General features: G+C 41.4%; 1 protein-coding gene across 6 annotated transcripts in view; it reads left to right on the forward strand.

Annotated features, from left to right (window-relative positions):
* The window catches only part of LOC126354738 (DNA polymerase subunit gamma-1, mitochondrial), a 142741-nt gene that overhangs the window by 81446 nt on the left and 39906 nt on the right, over window positions 1–21389 (forward strand). For all 6 annotated transcript variants that reach the window (XM_050004606.1, XM_050004610.1, XM_050004605.1 and 3 more), the window contains 2 exons: window positions 2015–2243; window positions 18134–18445. In XM_050004606.1, coding sequence (XP_049860563.1) covers window positions 2015–2243; window positions 18134–18445 — 541 coding nt within the window. The remainder of the gene's footprint in view (window positions 1–2014; window positions 2244–18133; window positions 18446–21389) is intronic.

Below are 21389 nucleotides of genomic sequence, written 5' to 3' on the forward strand. Positions count from 1 at the left end.
AACAAGCATAATGTACACAGTTTGTTGAGTGGTTTTGTTGCATCTTCCAAGTGTTGTGCCAATAAAAGACAGTCTTTTATTCACTTTTCCAACAACATGGTCTGTAATATCATTTCAATTTAAGTTGTTCCCAACTGCAATTCCTAAATATTTAGTTGTATATACTGTATGTAAAATTGTGTCATTTATCATGTGACAGAAACTCAGTCTTAGTTTTCATATGGGGGGATTCTCACTTTTTATTGTCTAAGGTCAATTGCCACTGTCTGGAACATTCATACATCTTGTATAAATAATTTTGTTTTTCATTTGGATCTTCTGTTGACTTCACTAGATGGTAAACAATAGTGTCATCTGAAAGCAGGCTAAGAGGGTTGCTAATATTGTCATCTAAATCATTAATGTGTATCAATAATAGCAAAGGCTCTATCACACTTCCTTGGGAATGAAAGATAAAATGTCAGTTTCACTGGATGAGATCTTGTTAATCTCTGCGTACTGTGACCTTTCTGAGAAATTCCTAATCCAGTTGTGTAGATGAGATTATATTCCATATGTTTGCAGTTTAATTAGAAGATTTGTGACGTCCTGCCCACTCGTCTCTTATAGGGTGTGTAAAGGATGCTGCTTTCTCAGGTATCTATACAGCAATTAAAGCAAATCTCATTAATGGTTTTTATTACAATAAATAAGATTGACAATACTTAACTTTGGATTTATAATGATGGGCGACGTCCTTCACTATATACAATGTCCATGTAAGCATTCACACTCGCTCATATGTCACTGCTGTCATTAATACCACTGCTCATTTAGGTCTCTCTGTTAGTGCCCATCTTTTACTCTCCGGCTGAGGCTGGCAGAAGCAGCACTTATATTCTCCTCAGGTAGAGGCCGCTCCTGTCAAGGTGCAGTCCTAATCAGAACACCATTGGCTGTCGTCGTCTTACTGCCTTCTCTACTCTTGCGTTCATCATCTTCATGCCAGTGCTTGCGATTACGCTGGAACAAGATGCTTGTGAAGAATGGTGTAACACAACCTGCTCCAAATCTAGGAACATGCAAACAGCTTAGATCCCCTGCTGGTATCACTCATTATTTTGTGCAAGTAATGCTGGGTGTGTTTCACAAAAATGATTTTTCTGAATCAGAGCCAGTTATGTGTCAGTATCGCATTTTCTTGTTCGAGTGCCTAGAATAAAATATTGGTTTATGTAGTTTCAACATACTGATGGGGGATAGGACCAGCAACTTGGGTATTAAATTTTTATTTTCTTCCAATATCTGTCACAGTTGCGGAACTAGTAATTTCGTTGTGGAGACTAGTTTTGGACTATCACGTCCATTTTCAAACCATGGCCTTAGACGTAAGTGTAATCATATAGTTCCCTCCAATGTACATGTGAGTAACCAAAATATTCATTATTCATCACTACTAATCATTAATTAAATACTAAACTAAACTAAATTGAACTCTGTCGGAACAGAACACGAAGGCCCAATGGGACTGGCCAGCTGCCATATCATCTTCAGCTGACTGGTGTCACTGGATGTGGATATGGAGAGGCATATGGTCAGCACACTGCGCTCCTGGCCGTTGTCAGTTTTTGTAACGGAAGGCGCTAATCCTCAATCACATAGCTCCTCAATTTGCTTAACAAGGGCTAAGTGCACCCTGCCCACCCACAGCACTAGGCATATTGGGTGGCCACCCATTCAAGTGCAAGCCAAGCCCAACAGCACTTTGGTGATCTGATGGGAACTGGTGTTACCACTGCGTTAAGGCCATTGGCCACTACTTTGTTTGTACTGCATACTAATAAGAAGCTTATCATTTTACATTACTGAAATACAGAATAATAAACTTTATATCAGTATACAATGCAATGTCTTTACAAACAAACACTGTGTTACAGTTACAGTTATTTGACGAGATTTTTCATTCCCCCCCCCCCCCCCCCCCCCCCCCTCCCTTTTTGTAATTTTGTCTGAACTAACTGTGTGCAAGTTACAGGTTTATGAAGTTGCCTCACAAAGATGGAGCATCAGCACGTGTTGGCAATCCTTTGTCACGGGACTTCATGGGGAAATTTGCAGAACACGTTCTGACTGGTGACTGGAAAGGAGCCCAGCGTGTCCTAGAAGTGGGCCGAATGCTCACCTACTGGCGCAATAACCGCGACCGCGTGCTGGGCCAAATTGTTGCCTGGCATTCTCCCGACAGAGGTGTTCTCCTTCCACAGGTACAGAAGCACTGTGTTAGTAGGAAGTTACGCCCTGCTGCACATGTCAAATTTCATGAAATAGCTTGAAAACGAGGTGAACATCATACTCTAGACAACATAAAAGTAACAATATTCTTGTTTGCTTCAGAACTCTACGACTGTATGGAACTTCAGTGATGAGAAAACACTGGAACAAAGCATAGTTTTGTCAGGCAATCAATTTATTTTTCTTTAAGTAGTTTAGTATCTAAGCTATCTTCAAATTTCACATAACTAGTGCAGTTAGCACATTTCGAATGAAGACAGAGCATTCTTTTGGTACTGTGTGCAAAATATGTCAGTTTCACAAGAAATGTATACCACCATCTGAACATGAACTCACATCCCAAACCAGTTATGGGAAAAAAAGTTTGTTAAGAAATTTATGCCTTTGTACTCTGTTTAGAGAAGGGGAAAACATATATAAATAGCAAATAAGGAGTCTTTTTTTTTATTTCACAAACTTGCACCTTTTTGGAAATTATGGGTGTTGAAATGTTTCTTAACATGTCAGATGGGTTCTTGCAATTGTTGATCATTTTGCAAGTTGTCGGCCAATTCATGGGGTGGAGCAATGAGTACATACAACTTGGTTTTGGTGTTCAGGGACTTAGAGGAAAAGTTTTGGTTGGTTGGTGTTTCTTTTGGCTATTATTTTTTTAGTTTGTAGTGGAATTCGTTGTTTTGAAACTTTGGTAGATTAAGATTGTGTTGCAGGCTGGAACACAAACTCGTGCCTTCCCTGAGCATTGCTCTTACTTTCTGAGCTACCCAGGCTTTAGTCACAGCCCCACTGTAAAGGTTTGGTCTGCCAATGGAAGCTATCATGCACACTGTGCTGAATGAATCAAATGTAGTGGAAAAAGGCTCAGTTACAAAATATAATTTGCAACTGCACTGTGTGCACAAGTCTTTTGGGTTTGCCATTTAAACTGTTAGCTGGTGCCAGATTGTTATTAGATCAACACTTGAGCTCTCAACCCCTCTGAGATCAAAAATACAACAGGAACAGATCCCAAAATTTGTTCAAAGGAACTTGTTGTGCTGGACTGGGCTGACTAAGTTTCTGTCAGTCAAATTTTCACAGCTTCTTTGAGCACTAAATTCTAGAAGATCCTACACACCAAACTTCTTACAATATTCAAAGTACGAGAAAGATGATCACAGGTGGATGCTTGCAGATAGATTTCAATGTGTGTGGGTTTCCAGTCAACTCAATACCTCCAGTAAGTTAGTACTTCCAGAAATGGTGAACATTGGCCTTTTTTGTTCTACAGTGAGACCGCTACGGTCGCAGGTTCGAATCCTGCCGAGGGCATGGATGTGTGTGATGTCCTTAGGTTAGTTAGGTTTAACTAGTTCTAAGTTGTAGGGGACTAATGACCTCAGAAGTTGAGTCCCATAGTGCTCAGAGCCATTTTTTTCTATAGTGAACTTAATATTCTACACCTAAATATATAATCCACAAGCTATTGTGCAGTGCACGATGGAGGATACTTCATTCCAGTATTAACAATTTTCTGTTCTATTCCATTCTTGTATTGAACAAAGGGAGAAATGGTTATCTGTCTGCTCTGTATGTGCCATAATCTCCCTTTATCCCATTCTCATTATCCCTACGTGATATGTATAATGGCTGCTGCAGAACTGTCACACAGTCTTCCTCTAGTACTGGTTCTCAGAATATACTCAAAAAGGTCTCAAAAGAACAATGTCACCTTTCTTTCAAAGATTCTCCCATCATGCATAGTAAATTTTTATATGGGCTGTAATTACCTGTTACAAACCTATTAGTGCACTTCAGAGTTTATTCAGTGTTTGCTATCATGCGTTACTTGATAAGGATTTCAAATACTAGCGAAATGCTCAAGAATTTGATGCACTAGCATCTCGTATATAATGTCTCCAGCAGATACACTGCACTTTCTCAAACTGTTCCAACAGACCATAGTTTTCCATTTGTGTTAGTGTTACTGCTTTTACTTATCCATCCCATTTCACAATACTCCATAGTATAACTCTTTAATATTTAAAATGATGTGACATCCCCAGATGTTTACCACTAATCACGTTATCAGACCCTGTTGGGTCCTTTGTCTTAGTTATGGGTATTATATTGAATTCATCACTAACAAAGGTAGTAGCTATTCATTAAACAAAGTGGATTTTTTCCATGTCTCTTGTATTCCCATATAATTGCCCAATGACTAAGCTGTCATGCAGACAACAGCATCATCAGCAAACAATCTGATGTTGTTGTTGATCCTGTCGCACAAATCAGTTCTGTATCATGAGAATATTAGAAATCCTATTATGCCCCATTAGGACATACCAGACATTACTTATGTTTCTGTCGAACATTCTTTGTCCACAGTAATGTAGTGGTTTTTATTATTTTAAAAACCATTGAGCAAATTATATGTCTGTGGAGATACTTCATATTAGTATTTTGATTATTAGTAAATATTGTGGTACTGTGTTGAAGACCTTTCAGAAATGTGAGAGGACAGATTCTACCTGATCTGTTAAATTTCGGGCATGCTGTTACATAAACCCTGTTTAATTTCCTGAATTTCTGCTTTATACGTTTCAGCCATCTTCAAAGTGAGCTGACAGACCAAAGCCACAGCTCTCTCTCAGTCCATTTAAACCCACAGACTGCACCATTGCACCTGTGACTGCAGGTATATAAACAATGCATACTGACATTGATTGTTGGTAAAGAAATATGCATAAACTTAACCTGTTATTAAATGATTGCTCCATTCTTGGATATTGATGAATGATTATGAACTGTGCTGTGGTGATGTCTTTGAGGGTTTCCATGGAATCCGGCACTTTTGTTAATAAACTCACAAAAATGTCAGTGCAATGCAGCTTATAATGATACAATGATACCCCAGCATAGATTGACCACATGAAATATGCTCACTATTTTTATATACTTGAATTTAGCATATTTCGTGACAGTAATCACTTTTCCGTGGATGTTTATAAGATGATATTTGACTTTTTTGTGTTGTCTAGTGAAAGTATGAGTCCATAATGCTGTTTCGTCGGATGCGGAAATGTCCTGGTTCAATGTGTTTGCCTCATTTTTGGTGCTTCAAATACCATTTTTCCGAATGTGCTTCCTTCTTGATATTTATATAAAAAGGTAGTAGAATAACTCATTTTTGCTGGTCACTTGCAAATTATTATAATGGGGACCTGTACATTGTTCCACCGTCACACACTGAGTGTTCACTGCCGACTGACTACGGTCAAAGACGGCTCCAGTGTCAGACATTTCACACAACACACAAGCTTCCACTTGTAACCAGTCTCTTTGATATTATATGTCACATCTACTAATATTAATCAATATGCCGTCACTCTCGAACATATAAGAAAATTAGCATAAAATAAGCAAATTACAATTCACAAAAAATAGTCTGACAAAAATATAAGAAAAGATTTACAACCTTCCTCATTAGATTTGGTATTGACAAATCCGGTATAAAATAACACATCTCCCAGATCCATTACACACGTAACCCCAGATTCAGTTTCTTCATACTTCTTTGCCACTGATGAAAGTCTCTGGTGCTTGTGTATCTGGGGCTGCATGCACAGTGGCACAGTCCGCCAGTTGAAATGTGTGACGTCAGTGTTGTAGCTTCAGTTGTCACCTCACTCTGAAGATGGCTGAAAAAGGTAAGACCAAAATATTAGGAGAAGAAATAGTGTTTATGTGGCTGCATGCCCAAAATTTAATTGATCAGTTAATGCCCTCCAAAAACATGAAGCTGCATAGAATCTACCTGTTTTAACTACTACAACTACTGTTTGTCATATACTGGGTGTCCCACCTAACTTTGCCTCCTCAGATATTTCCAAACTGAAACAAAATGTGGAAAATGCAACTGGCCAGGGATGCCCCTACTTCAGGAACTCACACAATGTACAGCAGTGCAGAATCACTACAAGTAAACAAACATCACTTTCAATACAAAGTTAGTTTTTTTTTTTAAGGCACATGTTTGTTTTTTCTACCAAAATTAAAACTTGAGGTACAATTAGTGGTATTAAAAACAAAGATTCCAAGACTTACCAAGCGGGAAAGCGCCGGTAGATAGGCACAATAAATAAAACACACACACAGAATTTCTAGCTTTCGCAACCGGCGGCTGCTTCATCAGGAAAGAGGGAAGGAAAAGGAAAGATGAAAGGATGTGGGTTTTAAGGGAGAGGGTAAGGAGTCATTCCAATCCCGGGAGCAGAATGACTTACCTTAGGGGAAAAAAGGATAGGTATATACTCGCGAGAGCGCGCGCACGCACACACGCACGCACGCACACACACATGCACACACACACACACACACACACACACACACACACACACACACACACACACACCACATATCCATCCATCCATACATATTCTTTTAAAACTGAGGGCCAACCTTTGTCTTTTATGAAAATGCAGATTATAGTCACGTATGTTAATGGTGATTAGTTAAAAGTGAAAAACTGAATTTTAAGGAGGCAGATGGCAAAACAAGAGGGGAAGTAAAAATATTCCAGCTTGCTTCGTCACTGGCCAGTTGCATGTTTCACATTTTGTTTCATTTCAGAAATATATGAGGTGGCGGAGTTAGGTGTGACACCCCGTGTAGTGTAGAATTAAAGCAAACTGTTCACATTAGTGTTTTTTTCCCCCCATACTAATTCTTTGAGAGAAGCTTATCCCCCCCCCCCCCCCCTGCCCCAAAAAGATTATAATCTTTGAGCATAGAATCTGGACACTGCAACAGACTAGCCATTGCATTGTTTGTCTGTGATTCAATGCATGTGTTCATTTACAAAAGATTAGCCAACGCCATAATTCAGTCTGCCAAATAATGTACACCAGAAGACTACCAAACGCAATAGATACCTGGCTGGTCCAAAAACAGTGAGGAGTTGAACCAAAACTTTCTTAAAAATGGTGATCAAGAAATAGCAGATGAACAACTACACAGTTTAGATGTAACTAGACATTGAAAGTAGGTGGAAATAGTGGAAAGCCTAAATTTTCTGATGAGCATGGACCTCGTTATGGAAAGTAGGATGCAGGCCCCCCACATGAGGAAATGAGACAACAGTTAATCAGAATGCCATTCCTTCATATCTAGAAGCGACACCCAGAACACCAAACACAACACAGTCAATGTGAAATTAGAACTCAAAACCCTAAAAGCAAAAGCCCCAGAAGCCAACCAATCCTGTAGCTTTACTTGTGAAGAAAACTCAACAGCACTTAAAAATGTTAAGCAAACAAAAGCACGATGACTTGACAACGTCCATCCTAAATTCCTAACTAGCAGTGAGAAATACTCAAAAGTGTGACTGTCTCAGTTCTTCAGAGACATTATGCAAATCAGCAATGTCCCACAAGATTTGAAATGCCTGAAGATGATTGCTGTATTAAAACCTGGCAAACCAGCTATGACTAAGAGCTGCAGAACAGTAGCCTGGTATCTGTGACTTCAAGCTACTAGAACAGTTTATCATAGTAGAATAAGTACAAGATTACTTGAAGCAATCTCTGTCAGACAAACAGGCTTCCAGCCAAAACAACGCTGCACAGTTTAGTTCTGTAACTCACCATGTACATCGAGGTAGAATTTCAAAGAAAACTTAAAACCACAGCTGCATTCATTGACTTATCAGCAGTCTATGATACAGTGAGGAAAGAAGACATGATATACAAGCTTCTTCATACAGTTCCTTACAAACCAATCGCTTGCATAACCAACAATGTGCTACATGGCCAACTGTTCCAAGTAGTCATGGAGCATCAGCAGCTCCCCAACAAAATTAGAAAATGGTTTATCAAGGCATAAGCTTTTCTCTCCTTTTCTTCAGCTTGTACATTACAAACATGACAAAAACAAAATTAAGGAAATTTGATTATGTCAACCCGAGAACTTCAGTGAAGTGGGAAAGTACTTCCACAAATGGAGACTCCAACCAACACCACCAAAACAGAGGTTTCTTGTTTCCGCCTAAATAATAAACATGCTGGAAGATCATACAGTTTGAAAACACTATACTTATTCACAGTAAAACATAAAATGTCTTGGTACAGCCTGTGATAGAACTCTATATTTCAGAGAGCATCTGACAAAAACAGTTGAAGTATTGAAAATAAGGAACATCATTTGAAAACTTCATGGTACAATCTAAGAAGCACTGCATTCACCCAATGTTCTTCTGCTCTGAGTCTTGTCTTCTCAACCACTGAATATTGTGCTCCAGTTTTGCTAAACAGCCCATATATACAAAAGATAGATGTCCAACTATATAACACCATGAAAATGATGGCTGTTGTTATCAAATCAAAGACTACAGAATGGTTGCCAGTACTAAGCCACATTCCACACTTTCATTTACAACACATAGACGCTCTCACAAATAGTACAATAAGATCATGAACGGTAAAAACCTACCAATCCATCAGAATGTCAGTGATGCAAATCATAGCTGACTCCAGTCTAGACGACAACTAAAAGTAACAGCAAGTGTCACTGCGAAAGGTCCGTAGACCCAAGAATGTACTGGGCGACAAGGTTATAATATGCCATGTATCACCCAAAAACACCAGGACTTGACTTGCCACACAAAACATGGTTAATGATGAAGAGAACTAGAACCTAACACGGCAGATGTGCATTCATTTTTTACACACGTCTGGTAAGCAGCCACTCCACTTTGTGATTCCGGAGACAAACTGCCTATGAGATACCTCACAGAAGAATCCCCCACAAGATCATACTTGGTAGATCAGAAGACTACCTGCTGGAAGCTCAAAATGCTCTAGATGTTTGTTTATAAGATTTTATATTGTATATATTATCCTCTACACTCTTTGTATCATTGTTTTAGTCTTGATCTTCAGTCTAGAGATTGGTTTGATGCAGCTCTCCATGCTTCCCTATCCTGTGCAAGTCTCTTCCTCTCCGAGTAACTGCTGCAACCTACATCCTTCTGAATCTGCTTTGTGTATCCATCTCTTGGTCTCCTCCTATGATTTTTACCCCCCCATGCTCCCCTCCAGTAATAAATTGGTAATCCCTTGATGCCCCAGAATGTGTCCTATCAACCAATCCCTTCTTTTAGTCAGGTTGTGCCACAAAGTCCTCTTCTCCCCAACTCGATTCAGTACCTCCTCATTAGTTATGCGATCTACTCATCTTATCTAAAGCATTCTTCAGTAGCACCACATTTCGAAAGCTTCTGTTCTCTCCCTGTCTAAACTATTTATCGTCTGTTTTTCACTTCCAAACATGGCTACACTTCATACAAATACTTTCAGAAAAAATTTCCTGACACTTAAATGTATACTCTATGTTAACAAATTTCACTTCTTCAGAAACAATTTCCTTGCCATTGTAAGCTTAACTTTTATCTCCTCCCTACTTCGACCATCATCAGTTATTTTGCTCCACAAATAGCAAAACTCGTCTATTGCTTTAAGTGTCTCGTTTCCTAATCTAATTCCCTCAGCATCACCTGATTTAATTCAACTACATTCCATTATCCTCGTTTCGCTTTTGTTGGTGTTCATTTTATATCCTCCTTTCAAATCACGGTCCATTCCACTCAGCTGCTCTTCCAAGTCCTTTGCTGTCTCTGACAGAATTACAATGTCATTAGCAAACCTCAAAGTTTTTATTTCTTCTCCATGGATTTTAATTCCTACTCCAAATTTTTCTTTTGTTTCCTTTACTGCTTGCTCAATATATAGATTGAATGACACGGAGATAAGCTACAACCTTGTCTTACTCCCTTTTCAACAACTGCTTCCCTTTCATGCCCCTTGACTCTTACAACTGCAGTTTGGTTTCTGTACAAATTATAAATAGGCTTTCACTCCCTGTATTTTACCCCTGCCGCCCTAATAATTTGAAATAGAGTATTCCAGTCAACATTTTCGAAAGCTTTCTCTAAGGCTACAAATGCTAGAAACATAGGTTTGTCTTTCCTTAATCTATCTTTTAAGATAAGTCATAGGGTCAGTATTGCCTCACGCGTTCCAGCATTTCTGTGGAATCCAAACTGATCTTCCCCAAGACCATCTTCTGCCAGTTTTTCCATTCGTCTGTAAAGAATTCGTATTAGTTTCTTGCAGGCATGACTTATTAAACTGATAGTTCAATAATTTTCACACCTATCGACACCTGCTTTCTTGGGGACTGGAATTCCTCTTGAAGTTTGAGGGTATTTCGCCTGTCTCATAGACCTTGATCATCAGATGATAGAGTTTTGTCATGATGGAATGTTGTCTAATCCAGGGACCTTTCCTTGGCGTGGATCTTTCAGTGCTCTGTTAAATTGTACACCCAGTATCATATCCCCTATTTCATCTTCATCTACATCCTCTTCTATTTCCATAATGTTGCCCTCAACTACATCACCCTTGTATAGACCCTCTATATACTCTATGAAGATGGTATCTGTTCTTTTGGACATATCCGAAAGAACAGATACCTTCGGTGACCATGCTCTACTCTAGAATGAAATCATAATTATATTAAGACCCTATGCTGTCGACAGGCAGTGATATACATCAACGTGGACAGTTGAAAATGTGTACCCCGACCATGACTCGAACCCGGGATCCCCTGCTTACATGGCAGATGCTTTATCCATCTGAGCCATGGAAAGCACAAAGGATAGCGTGACTGCAGGGATTTATCCCTTGCATGCTCCCTGTGAGACCCACATTCCCAGCTTAATTTCCACACACTACATTCATAATGCTCCTGCCCATTACACTCATTACTTCTGGTAGACAATCTTACTGATTCCCGTAAGAGTTCGGGCAGTACGTGTGCATCCGCACAGAAGAGGGAGGTCAATGGCCGGTTAAACTACATGAAGATGGTATCTGTTCTTGCGGGCGTGTCCGAAAGAAAAGATACTATTGGTGACCATGCAGCACTCTAGAATGAAATTATAATTAAATCAAGACCCTAAGCTGTCGACAGGTGTTGATATACATCAACGGGGACATTAAGTTGGGAATGTGGGTCTCACAGGGAGAATGCAAGGGATAAATCCCTGCAGTTGTACTATCTGCTATGCCTCAGTGGCTCAGATAGAGCATCTGTCATGTAAGGAGGGGTTCCCGGATTCGAGTCCCGGTCGGGGAACTCATTTTCAACTGTCCCCGTTGATTTATATCAATGCCTGTTGACAGTGTAGAGTCTTGATTTAATTATCGTTTCACTCTATATGCCCCTTCCACCTTTCTGCTTTCGCTTCTTTGCTTAGGACTGGTTTTCCATCTGAGCTCTTGATGATATTCGTACAGGTGGTTCTCCTTTCTGCAAAGCTCTCTTTCATTTTCCTGTAAGCAGTCTCTCTCTTACACCAAGTGATATATGCCTCTACATTCTTATATTCGTCCTTGAGCCATCCTTGCTTAGCCATTTTGCACTTCCTATCAACCTCATTTTTGAGACGTTTGTATTCCTTTTCACCTACTTCGTTTACTGCATTTTTATATTTTCTCCTTTCATCAATTACATTCAATATCTCTGCTGTTACCCAAGGATTTCTACTTGCTCTTGTCTTTTTACCCACTTGAACCTCTGCTGCCTTCACTATTTCATTTCTCAAAGCTACCTGTTCTTCTTCTGCTGTATTTCTTTCCCCTGTATTTGTCAATCGTTCCTAATGCTTTCTCTGAAACACTCTACAACCTGTGGTTCTTTCAGTTTATCTCCTGAAATTCATATCTTTTTGCAGTTTCTTCAGTTTTAATCTACAGTTCACGACCAATAAATTGTGGTCAGAGTCCGCATCTGCCCCTGGAAATGTCCTACAATTTAAAACCTGGTTCCTAAATCTCTGTCTTACCATTATATAATCTATATGAAATCTTCCAGTGTATTCAGGCCTCTTCCACATATACAGCCCTCCTTCATGATTCTTAAACCAAGTGTTAGCTATGACTGCTGTGCTCTATGCAAAATTCTACCGGGCAGATTCATCTTTCGTTCCTTATGCCCAGTCCATATTCACCTACTACTTTTACTTCTCTTCCTTTCCCTACTATCAAATTCCAGTCCCCAATGACTATTACATTTTTGTGTCCCGTAACTATCTGAATATTTTCTTTTATCCCATCATACATTTCTTCAATCTCTTCATCTGTGGAGCTATTTGGCATATAAACTTGTATTACTGTCGTAGATGTGGGCTTCATGTCTATCTTGGCTACAATAATGCATTAACTACGCTGTTCATAGTGGCTTATCCGCGCTCCTATTTTTTTGTTCATTATTAAACCTACTGCTGCATTACCCCTATTTGATTTTGCATTTATAACCCTGTATTCACCTGACCAGAAGTCTTGTTCCTCCTGCCACCAAACTTCACCAATTCCTGCCATGTCTGACTTTAATCTATCCATTTGCCTTTTTAAATTTTCTAACCTACCTGCCCGATTAAGGGATCTGACATTCCACACTCTGATCCGTAGAACGCCAGTTTCGTTTCTCCTGATAACGACATCCTTCTGAATAGTCCCCGCCTGGAGATCTGAATGGGGACTTTTTTACCTCCGGAATATTTTACCCAAGAGGATGCCGTCATCATTTAACAATACAGTAAAGCTGCATGCCATCAGGAAAAATTATGACTAGTTTCCCCTTGCTTTCATCCATTCGCAGTCCCTGTACAGCAAGGCCACTTTGCTTAATGTTACAAGGCCAGATCAGTCAGTCATCCAGACTGTTGTCCCTGCAAGTACTGAAAAGGCTGCTGCCCCTCTTCATGAACCATGTGTTTGTATGGCCTCTCAACAGATACCCCTCCGTTGTGGTTGCACCTACGGTATGGCTATCTGTATCGCTGAGACACGCAAGCCCTCCCACCAACAGCAAGATCCGTGGTTCATGGGTGGGGGGACTCTTTGTATCAATGTGTCAAAAAGCCACAACACACTGCTTACTGTACAAAAGATTGTTTGTAAATATAAGTTAGGGAAAGGGGCTAATTTCAAATTGTAATCTCTGTAAGATTTAGTAGAAATACCATCAGAAACTTGTGCCTTATTCCTTATTCACTTTGAACACTCATAATTGTTATTTAACACCAGTGGCCTTTTTTCAGTATTTCTCGTTCGTGTGGGTGTGTGTGTGTGTGTGTGTGTGTGTGTGTGTGTGTGTGTGTGTGTGTGTGTGAGAGAGAGAGAGAGAGAGAGAGAGAGAGAGAGTCAACATTGGTGTAGCATACTTATGTGAGAACACATTTCTAAATTTAGAATTTAATTTCAGCTTCCTTGACTCCTCTCTTCAAATTCATTATCTGAGTGGCACAGGAGGAACTGGATACAGGCTTGAATCCTTTGGTTACTTATGACCAGAAACACTTTGCCAGGATCCGACTTTGGGAAATTTTCACATCCTTTGCACATAACCCTTCCTACAGATGCACAGGCCGCTTGTTAGTCTTCTCGATCAGTTTCTGTTCATTCACTGATGTAACGAGAATATAGTAATCTCTGTTTTTACGAAGTGCTTTGGAGGGAACATTTAAATCAAGGTGAGCCTTTGCCATCTTTTGTTAGTTTACTTGGTTTATAATGGCTTTGAGCTTTAACCACAATTGTTCTGTGTTTGTAAAATTTTAACTGAATATTCTGAGTTTATTTGATCTACACCTATAGTTCACCAGCCACATCATAGTGTGTGATGGAAGGTTGTTGGTAACTGTCTGTTAGTTCAACCAAACATACGTTCTCTTAGCTTTTTTAATGAGTTTATTGCCATTGGGTATCCTCATATCCATAATACCACCATGATTGCTAATCTGTGTTTCATTGGTGACACTTGTGCTAAGATCGAGCCTGTTTCTTTCACTAGTGGGCCACTGGACTAGTTAGTTATCTGCAAATTAGTTCAGTATTACTTCATAAAACTGTTTGTCATTGCTGCTGATTATGTATCTGTAGTTTCCCCAGGTGTTACAGAACAAGCTAAAGTCATTACCTACTGTTACAATAGCTTGGGAAATTTCCACACTATGAAGTTTCATATGTCTTTGAAAGACTCTATGACTGATGTGTCTGAATCTGGTGGCCTGTAGAAACATTCGATTATTAATCCAAGCCCACCCATTGCATTTACTATTGGCAGTAGTAGCTCACAGACAGACTCATTTTGGACCTTGCTAGACCTAATGTTTCTGATTCTTACCATAACCACTGCTGCTGCTGCTCTTGAACAGTCTAATCTATCTTTTCTATATCAAACAATGGAAAATCAGGGATTAAATGTAACAATATTATGAACAGGATAGTTGCTATTCACCATATAGCGTAGATGTTCTACAGCAGATAGGCACTACAAAGAGACTGTCACACACACACACACACACACACACACACACACACACACACACACACACACAGCCTCAGCTGCCAGAGACTGCAATCATATGTGTGTGTGTGTGTGTGTGTGTGTGTGTGTGTGAGATCTGTTTTTGACAAAGACCGTGTTGGCCAAAACCTTATTTTGTAGTGCCTATCTGCTACGCAGCACCTCCGCTATATGGTGAGTAGCAACTATACTGTTCACAATATTGTTACTATTTTTCCTATATACGTTTTACATGTTGATAAAAATTTCTCTACTCTCTACAGTGGATTTGAACCAAGTCTCAGTTCTAAAGATGGGGTCGAGTTGACTGATATCTAGAAGGTTCTTGGACATTGTTGTGAATGCTCTAACAATTCTTCTTCTTCCTAGTGTTTTCCTGTGCTTCCACAAGTTTGGCATGTTATTTCAGATGTGATAATGTTAGTTGTAATGGGTGGCCATATGTCATTCCTGACACCATCACTTCTCCTGGAATGGAATCTGTGTACCCTATCTGCCTGAGTCTAGTGTACATAATGTTCAAGTGCGAGAATGTTTTCTAAATGTTCGCATAGCATCTATCTGAGGTGAGACATAGGTACGAGCCCAGTATTTACCTGTTCAGATGTGGGAAACCACCTAAAAGGCTTGACAGCACATTTGGCCTCCATGATTAATCCAGCCGGTGGATTCGATTCCCAATCGGCATGCTACCATGTACCCCAGGAGCAGGCACTTTAATATGCTTGGCTAGCTGGGCAATTAACAAATAATATTTTAAGAGCCTCACTCTCCACATTTTCATCCTGATCTGTTACAGTAGTTGCTTTGTCTGCTGCTGGTTTTTCTACTAGAGGTCTCAGTGTTTCTCTTAAGTCTTAAAAATATTCACATTTCATGCACACACTGCCACGTTCATGCCCATTCCCAATGTATACTGCATGCCAAACCTATCCATGATGACTTTTCAAGTGTAGTGTAGGTTGAGGAATCAACATCAGAGCTCATAGCAGAACTAGTGAAGTCTCTTTAGACTCTCCACACAGTTCCTGACATGAGGGCCTTCGTAAGTCTTCAGAATGATGCTGCTAAAACCCCAATCTTAGTGAAGATACCTGTCATCACCATTTCCATCACACTCTACAGAGAAACAAGTATGGTGTCATATCCTGAACAACAGATATTATTGGTGCCATAATCAGTGATGATATACAGCTGACTGCAACTCGTGCTCTCAATAGTTCGTGGGATAGTCACTTTCAGATGGAAGATGATTTCTCTTGATATACAAAGTGAATGCTTGCTGAGATGGTCCTCTTTCATGAGAACATTTCTCTAAGGCAGACCCCCACCCACACCTAAAATTTAAACTGCCTACAACTAACAGGCCCTTCTTGTGCTTTAATAGGTGCCTGACCTTGGCAGAGGGGAGGCAGGATCCCACAGGCTCTGTCAGTGGAAGTAGGTGCCACAAATTTGTTTGTTAGAAGTATTGGGGTAGCCCTTTGGCCAACCGCCACAGACAGCCTTGCTTGAGAAACAGCAGGTGACCACTTTTTGATGGACAGTAGTTTGCTCTGCACTGTGAGTTGCCTCATGATGTTACAAAATTTTCAGTAATTGTTCCTCGCCATGTAGCCTCAATGTGAAGATGTCATCAGGTAATTACTAAAACCACAATCTCAAAACAGTAGCTAGTGGTGGCTTCTGTAGGTCCTCTGTCTAAAGGTTTGCCACCCAGGGTCAAAAGAGGCTTCCCCTTGCCACTTTGCAACTCTTCCAAATATTCATTCTGAAAAACTCATACCTCAGTAATGAAGTTAGGTAATTCTCCAACTAGTGCCATTTATGCTAAGAAATTAGTAAGTGCTACACTGATAAACAATATGTTAACATCAAATTAATATATCCAAGTGCTTAAATGAAGTAATACAGCACTTATGATTCTGGTTTATTGTTTTGGAAGAGTGAAGTTCATGTCACTTTCCAGCCGTCCAGTTTTGCATTTGTTGTTATTTTATAAATTATTTTAGATGAATACTTGAATGGTTCCTCTCAGCAGACTTTTCCATCTAGGAGTTAGTATTCTATGTCCAGTTACTTCAATTTTGATGGAATTCTAAACTTTAAGGTAAACTTGTTAACCAAAAATAATTATTTGGAAGGGCAGGAAAGATCAATTACAATACTGAAGGTATCGGTGTTTCAATGTGTACCGTTTTTTCCATTTACTTATTAGTTATGGAATCATCTTCTGGAGCAATTCATCGCCATAAAAAAATTTTCACACTTACTGGAGTTATGTGTGGAATGTTTTCAAAATTGTTTTGCCATAGTCATTTTAAGCAACCACTACCTCACAGTATCTTTTGTATTATGACTTTCATACCTGACAACCCTTCTTATGACGAAACAAATGAAACATACTAACATAATAATACAAGAAGTAAATGTGACCTACACTGTAACCTAAAGAATTTATCTCTAATACAAAAAGGTGTAAAATGCACAAACACCAAAATCTTACTCGTTTCCAAATAACATGAAATCCTCTGTGGTATTAACAAATTATTTGAAAGTGATTTAAATTATTTTTCCTCATGATGAATCAATATCTTTAACAGACAGAGTTGTTTCCCACACTTTTTGATTTTAGTGTCCCAATTTGTATTTGTTTTTCTGTTTTATTTTTATATGAGTAATGATGTTACTGTAATAAATGTGGAAAATATGGGTAGTATGTTTAGATTTTGCAAGATGTAAAAGTCGCACATTGACCTGACTTGGAAATTTCATTTAAAAAAATTCCTGAGTAGCTACCATTATACCATTTATTTAATATAGAACTATTTTCTGGATTTCACCTCTCATTATCAAATATGATGAAACTCACTTGGTGTGAACACAAACATTGTTGCTGCATAAAAACATATAAGAGCATTATCCATATGATGGTGCCTATCTGTGACTCAGCATCTCCACTATATGGCGAGTGGCAACTTTCCTTTTCATAATATTGTTACATATGATGGTGCATGTATACATAAGAATGTGGTGGTGCATGTATACATCAGAGTGCCAACTGATGAGCAGGGGTACTCGTACTATCCACTAGCCAAGCAATCAAAAAACAGACTGCTTATGAACTGGCACTTGGATGTTTACTTGCATCACCATGTGTATAGTCTCCATGCTCTGAGATGGTTATACATGGCAGTGGCATGTCACATTTCTTCTTGGTGACCTCACAGCAGGTGATCTTTGTTGCAAGTGGGAATGAGAGGTGAACTCTTGAGACTAGTTGTGTCCTAAATAAATGATACATACTGATGTCTGTTTGGAGACGTCTAAAATTCCAAGCTGTATTACCTTATCCTAAATTCTTTATCATGATAAATAAGATTGTACACTGATTTGACGTTTGAAGGACAGATGTCATGTACATTTGTTTAAGAGCACTCCTTACTCTGTTCAGGTGATAGTATGCGGAACACTTACTCGGCGTGCAGTGGAGCCGACATGGATGACTGCATCAAATGCAAGGAGTGATCGTGTGGGCTCAGAACTGAGAGCAATGGTGCGAGCTCCACCAGGCTACTGCATCGTTGGTGCAGATGTGGATTCTCAGGAGTTGTGGATAGCTGCGCTGCTGGGAGACGCTGCTCAGACACGAATACACGGTGGAACACCACTTGGCTGGATGACATTAGCTGGGAAAAAGAAAGATGGCACAGATATGCACAGTGTCACAGCCAAGGCAGCTGGCATAACTCGTGATCAGGCCAAGGTATGTGCAGTCCACAATTGTCCCCTTGTTTAACTGTTTGTGTCTTGTGACATGTAATTTTACATGCAGGAGCAGTGTGAAAATATGTACATACATAATAATGTTATGAGAAGAAAAGTTGCTTCTCACCATATAGCGGAGATGCTGAATCACAGATAGGTACAACAAAAAGATTTTCACACTTAAGACTTTTGTCAATTGCCTTTGTCAACACACACACACACACACACACACACACACACACACACACACACACGTGTGCGCGTGCGTGCGCACAAACACAACTCATACATGACTGCAGTCTCAGGCAACTGAAACCACACTGCAAGCAGCAACACCAGTGACTGGGGGGAGGTAAGGAGGAGGCTGGGGCGGGGAGGGGATGGGTAGTATGGTGGAGATGGCACTCAGTGAAATGTTGCAGGTCAGGCGGAGGGCTGGTGAGAGTTGGGGAGGGGGGCAGGGAAGTTGTGGAAAAGGAGAGGGAGGGGGAAAAGACTGGGTGTGGTGGTGCGATACTAGCTGTGTAGTTCTGGAATGGGAATAGGAAAGGGGCTGGATGGGGGAGTACAGTAGGCTTACGGGAACGTAGGAGGTACTGCAAGGAAAGTTCCCACCTGCGCATTTCAGAAAAGCTGGTGTTGATGGGAAGGATCCAAATGACACAGGCTGTGAGGCAGTCATTGAAATGAAGGATATCACATTTGGCAACAGGGTGATCCACTTGTTTCTTGGCCATAGTTTGTTGGTGGCCATACATGCAGATAGACGGCTTGCTGGTTGTCATGGCTACATAGAATGCAGAACAGTGGTTGCAGTTTAGCTTGTACACCACAAGCAATGCTTCCTCGACCTTTACAACTGTCTCTGGGTCGAGGGGAAGTTTCCGTCGCAATGGTGGGAAAGATGTTCTTTGCAAGCTTCTCTAACGGATGGTGAGCTGGCGCTTGAATTGGGCACTAGAGTCTCGGGGCCTTCTGGCTCCGTCTCAAGGTGGGTTCTGTGGTTCTGTAAAGGCCGCTCCGCCACCAACAATCTGGTGAGTCTGGAGTCGGCCATCTGTACTGCCTTTGCCCACTGTCAGCACCTGGTCGCTGTCTTTTTCGACATGCGGAAGGCGTACGATACGACCTGGTGTCATCACATACTTTCTACGCTTCATGGATGGGGTCTTCGGGACCCTCTGCCGATCTTTATCCGTAATTTTCTGTCGTATCATACCTTCCGCGGGCAAGTCGCGGCCCCTCATAGTTCTTCCCGAGTCCAGGAAAATTGGGTACCACAGGGATCTGTCCTCAGTGTCTGCCTGTTTTTAATCGCAATAAACAGGCTTGCTGCAGCGGTGGGAAATTCTGTCTCCGCTTCCCTGTATGCTGACGACATCTGCCTTTACTACAGCTCTACTGGCATTACAGCTGTTGAACGTCAGCTACAGGGTGCTATCCGCAAGGCGCAGTCTTGGGCTGTAGCGCATAGTTTTCAGTTTTCGTCTGCCAAGACCCGCGTTATGCATTTTTGCCGGCGCCGAACAGTCCATCCTGACCCCCGGCTTTATCTTGCCGACAAACTCCTTGCTATGGTGGAGACCCACAGGTTTTTGGGTGTAGTTCTTGATACCCGGTTGACTTGGCTGCCTCATAATCGGCAGCTTAAACTGGTGTGTTGGCGGCATCTAAATGCTCTGAGATGCTTGACCCGCTGGGACGCCGACCTATCTACCCTGTTATGGCTCTACCAGGCGTTAATCCAGTCCCACCTGGATTATGGGAGCCTGGCTTATGGCTCAGCATCCCCCTCTGCGTTGCGGGTGCTGGACCCAATCCTCCACAGCGGGATACGCCTTGCCACTGGTGCTTTCCGGATCAGCCCAGTGGACAGCATACTTGCGGAGGTAGGTGTCCCTCCATTGCAGTTAAAGCGCCAAACTTTACTGGCTGCTTATGCTGCCCATGTTATTAGCTTGCCTGGGCATCCAAACTATTGCCTCCTGTTCCCGCAATCGGTCGTCCACCTGCCTGCACGTCGGCCCCGGTCAGGATGTACGATCGCGGTCCACGTCAAGGCTTCTCTCCGGGCTTGGGGCTTTACCTCTTCCACCTCCTTTCCGGGCACATCTGCGTGCACCCCCGTGGTGTGTGCCTCAACCCTCGCCTTGAGCTGGAACTGGCACAGGGCCCGAAGGACTCAGTCCCTCCAGAGGCCTTCCGCCGCCGCTTTTATTCCATCTTAGCCCCGTATCAGGGCTCTGGCATTGTTTACACTGACGGCTCTTTGGTAGCTAGTCGTATTGGTTATGCGCTAACTCTATGGATCCATTCCGAACAACTTTCCTTGACGTCTGGCTGCAGCATTTACACTGCTGAGCTGGTTGCTATCTTTCGAGCCCTAGAGTATATCCGCTCCTGCTCAGGTGAGTCCTTCGTTTTCTGTAGCGATTCCCTGAGCGGTTTATGAGCTCCCGACCAGTGTTTCCCTCGTTCCCGTATGGTGATGCCTATCCAGGAGACCCTGCATACTCTTGCACGTTGCGGCCGCTCTGTGGTGTTTGTGTGGACCCCCGGTCATGTTGGGATGCCCGGCAATGAAAATGTTGACCGCCTGGCGAAAGAGGCCACCAGTAAACCACCTCTGGAAATTGGCCTCCGGGTGACTGATTTGCAGGCAATCCTATGCCGAAAACTTTTCGATTTATGGGACTCTGAATGGCGCAACCTGCCTATGCCCAACATACTTCGCCCTATCAAGGTGACGACGACTGTGTGGCGGTTTTCCATTCGGATCTCCCACCAGGAGTCTGTTGTCCTCTGCCGGCTGCGCATTGGGCACACTCAGCTGACGCACGGCCGCCTCTGTGTCGCTGCGGCTCCGTTTTATCTGTGGTCCATATTTTATTGGAATGTCCACTTTTAGCTGTGCTCAGGCAGACATTCGCACTGCCTGACAC

This window comes from Schistocerca gregaria, chromosome 3 (assembly GCF_023897955.1).
Source record: "Schistocerca gregaria isolate iqSchGreg1 chromosome 3, iqSchGreg1.2, whole genome shotgun sequence".
Taxonomy (NCBI): Eukaryota; Metazoa; Arthropoda; class Insecta; order Orthoptera; family Acrididae; genus Schistocerca; species Schistocerca gregaria.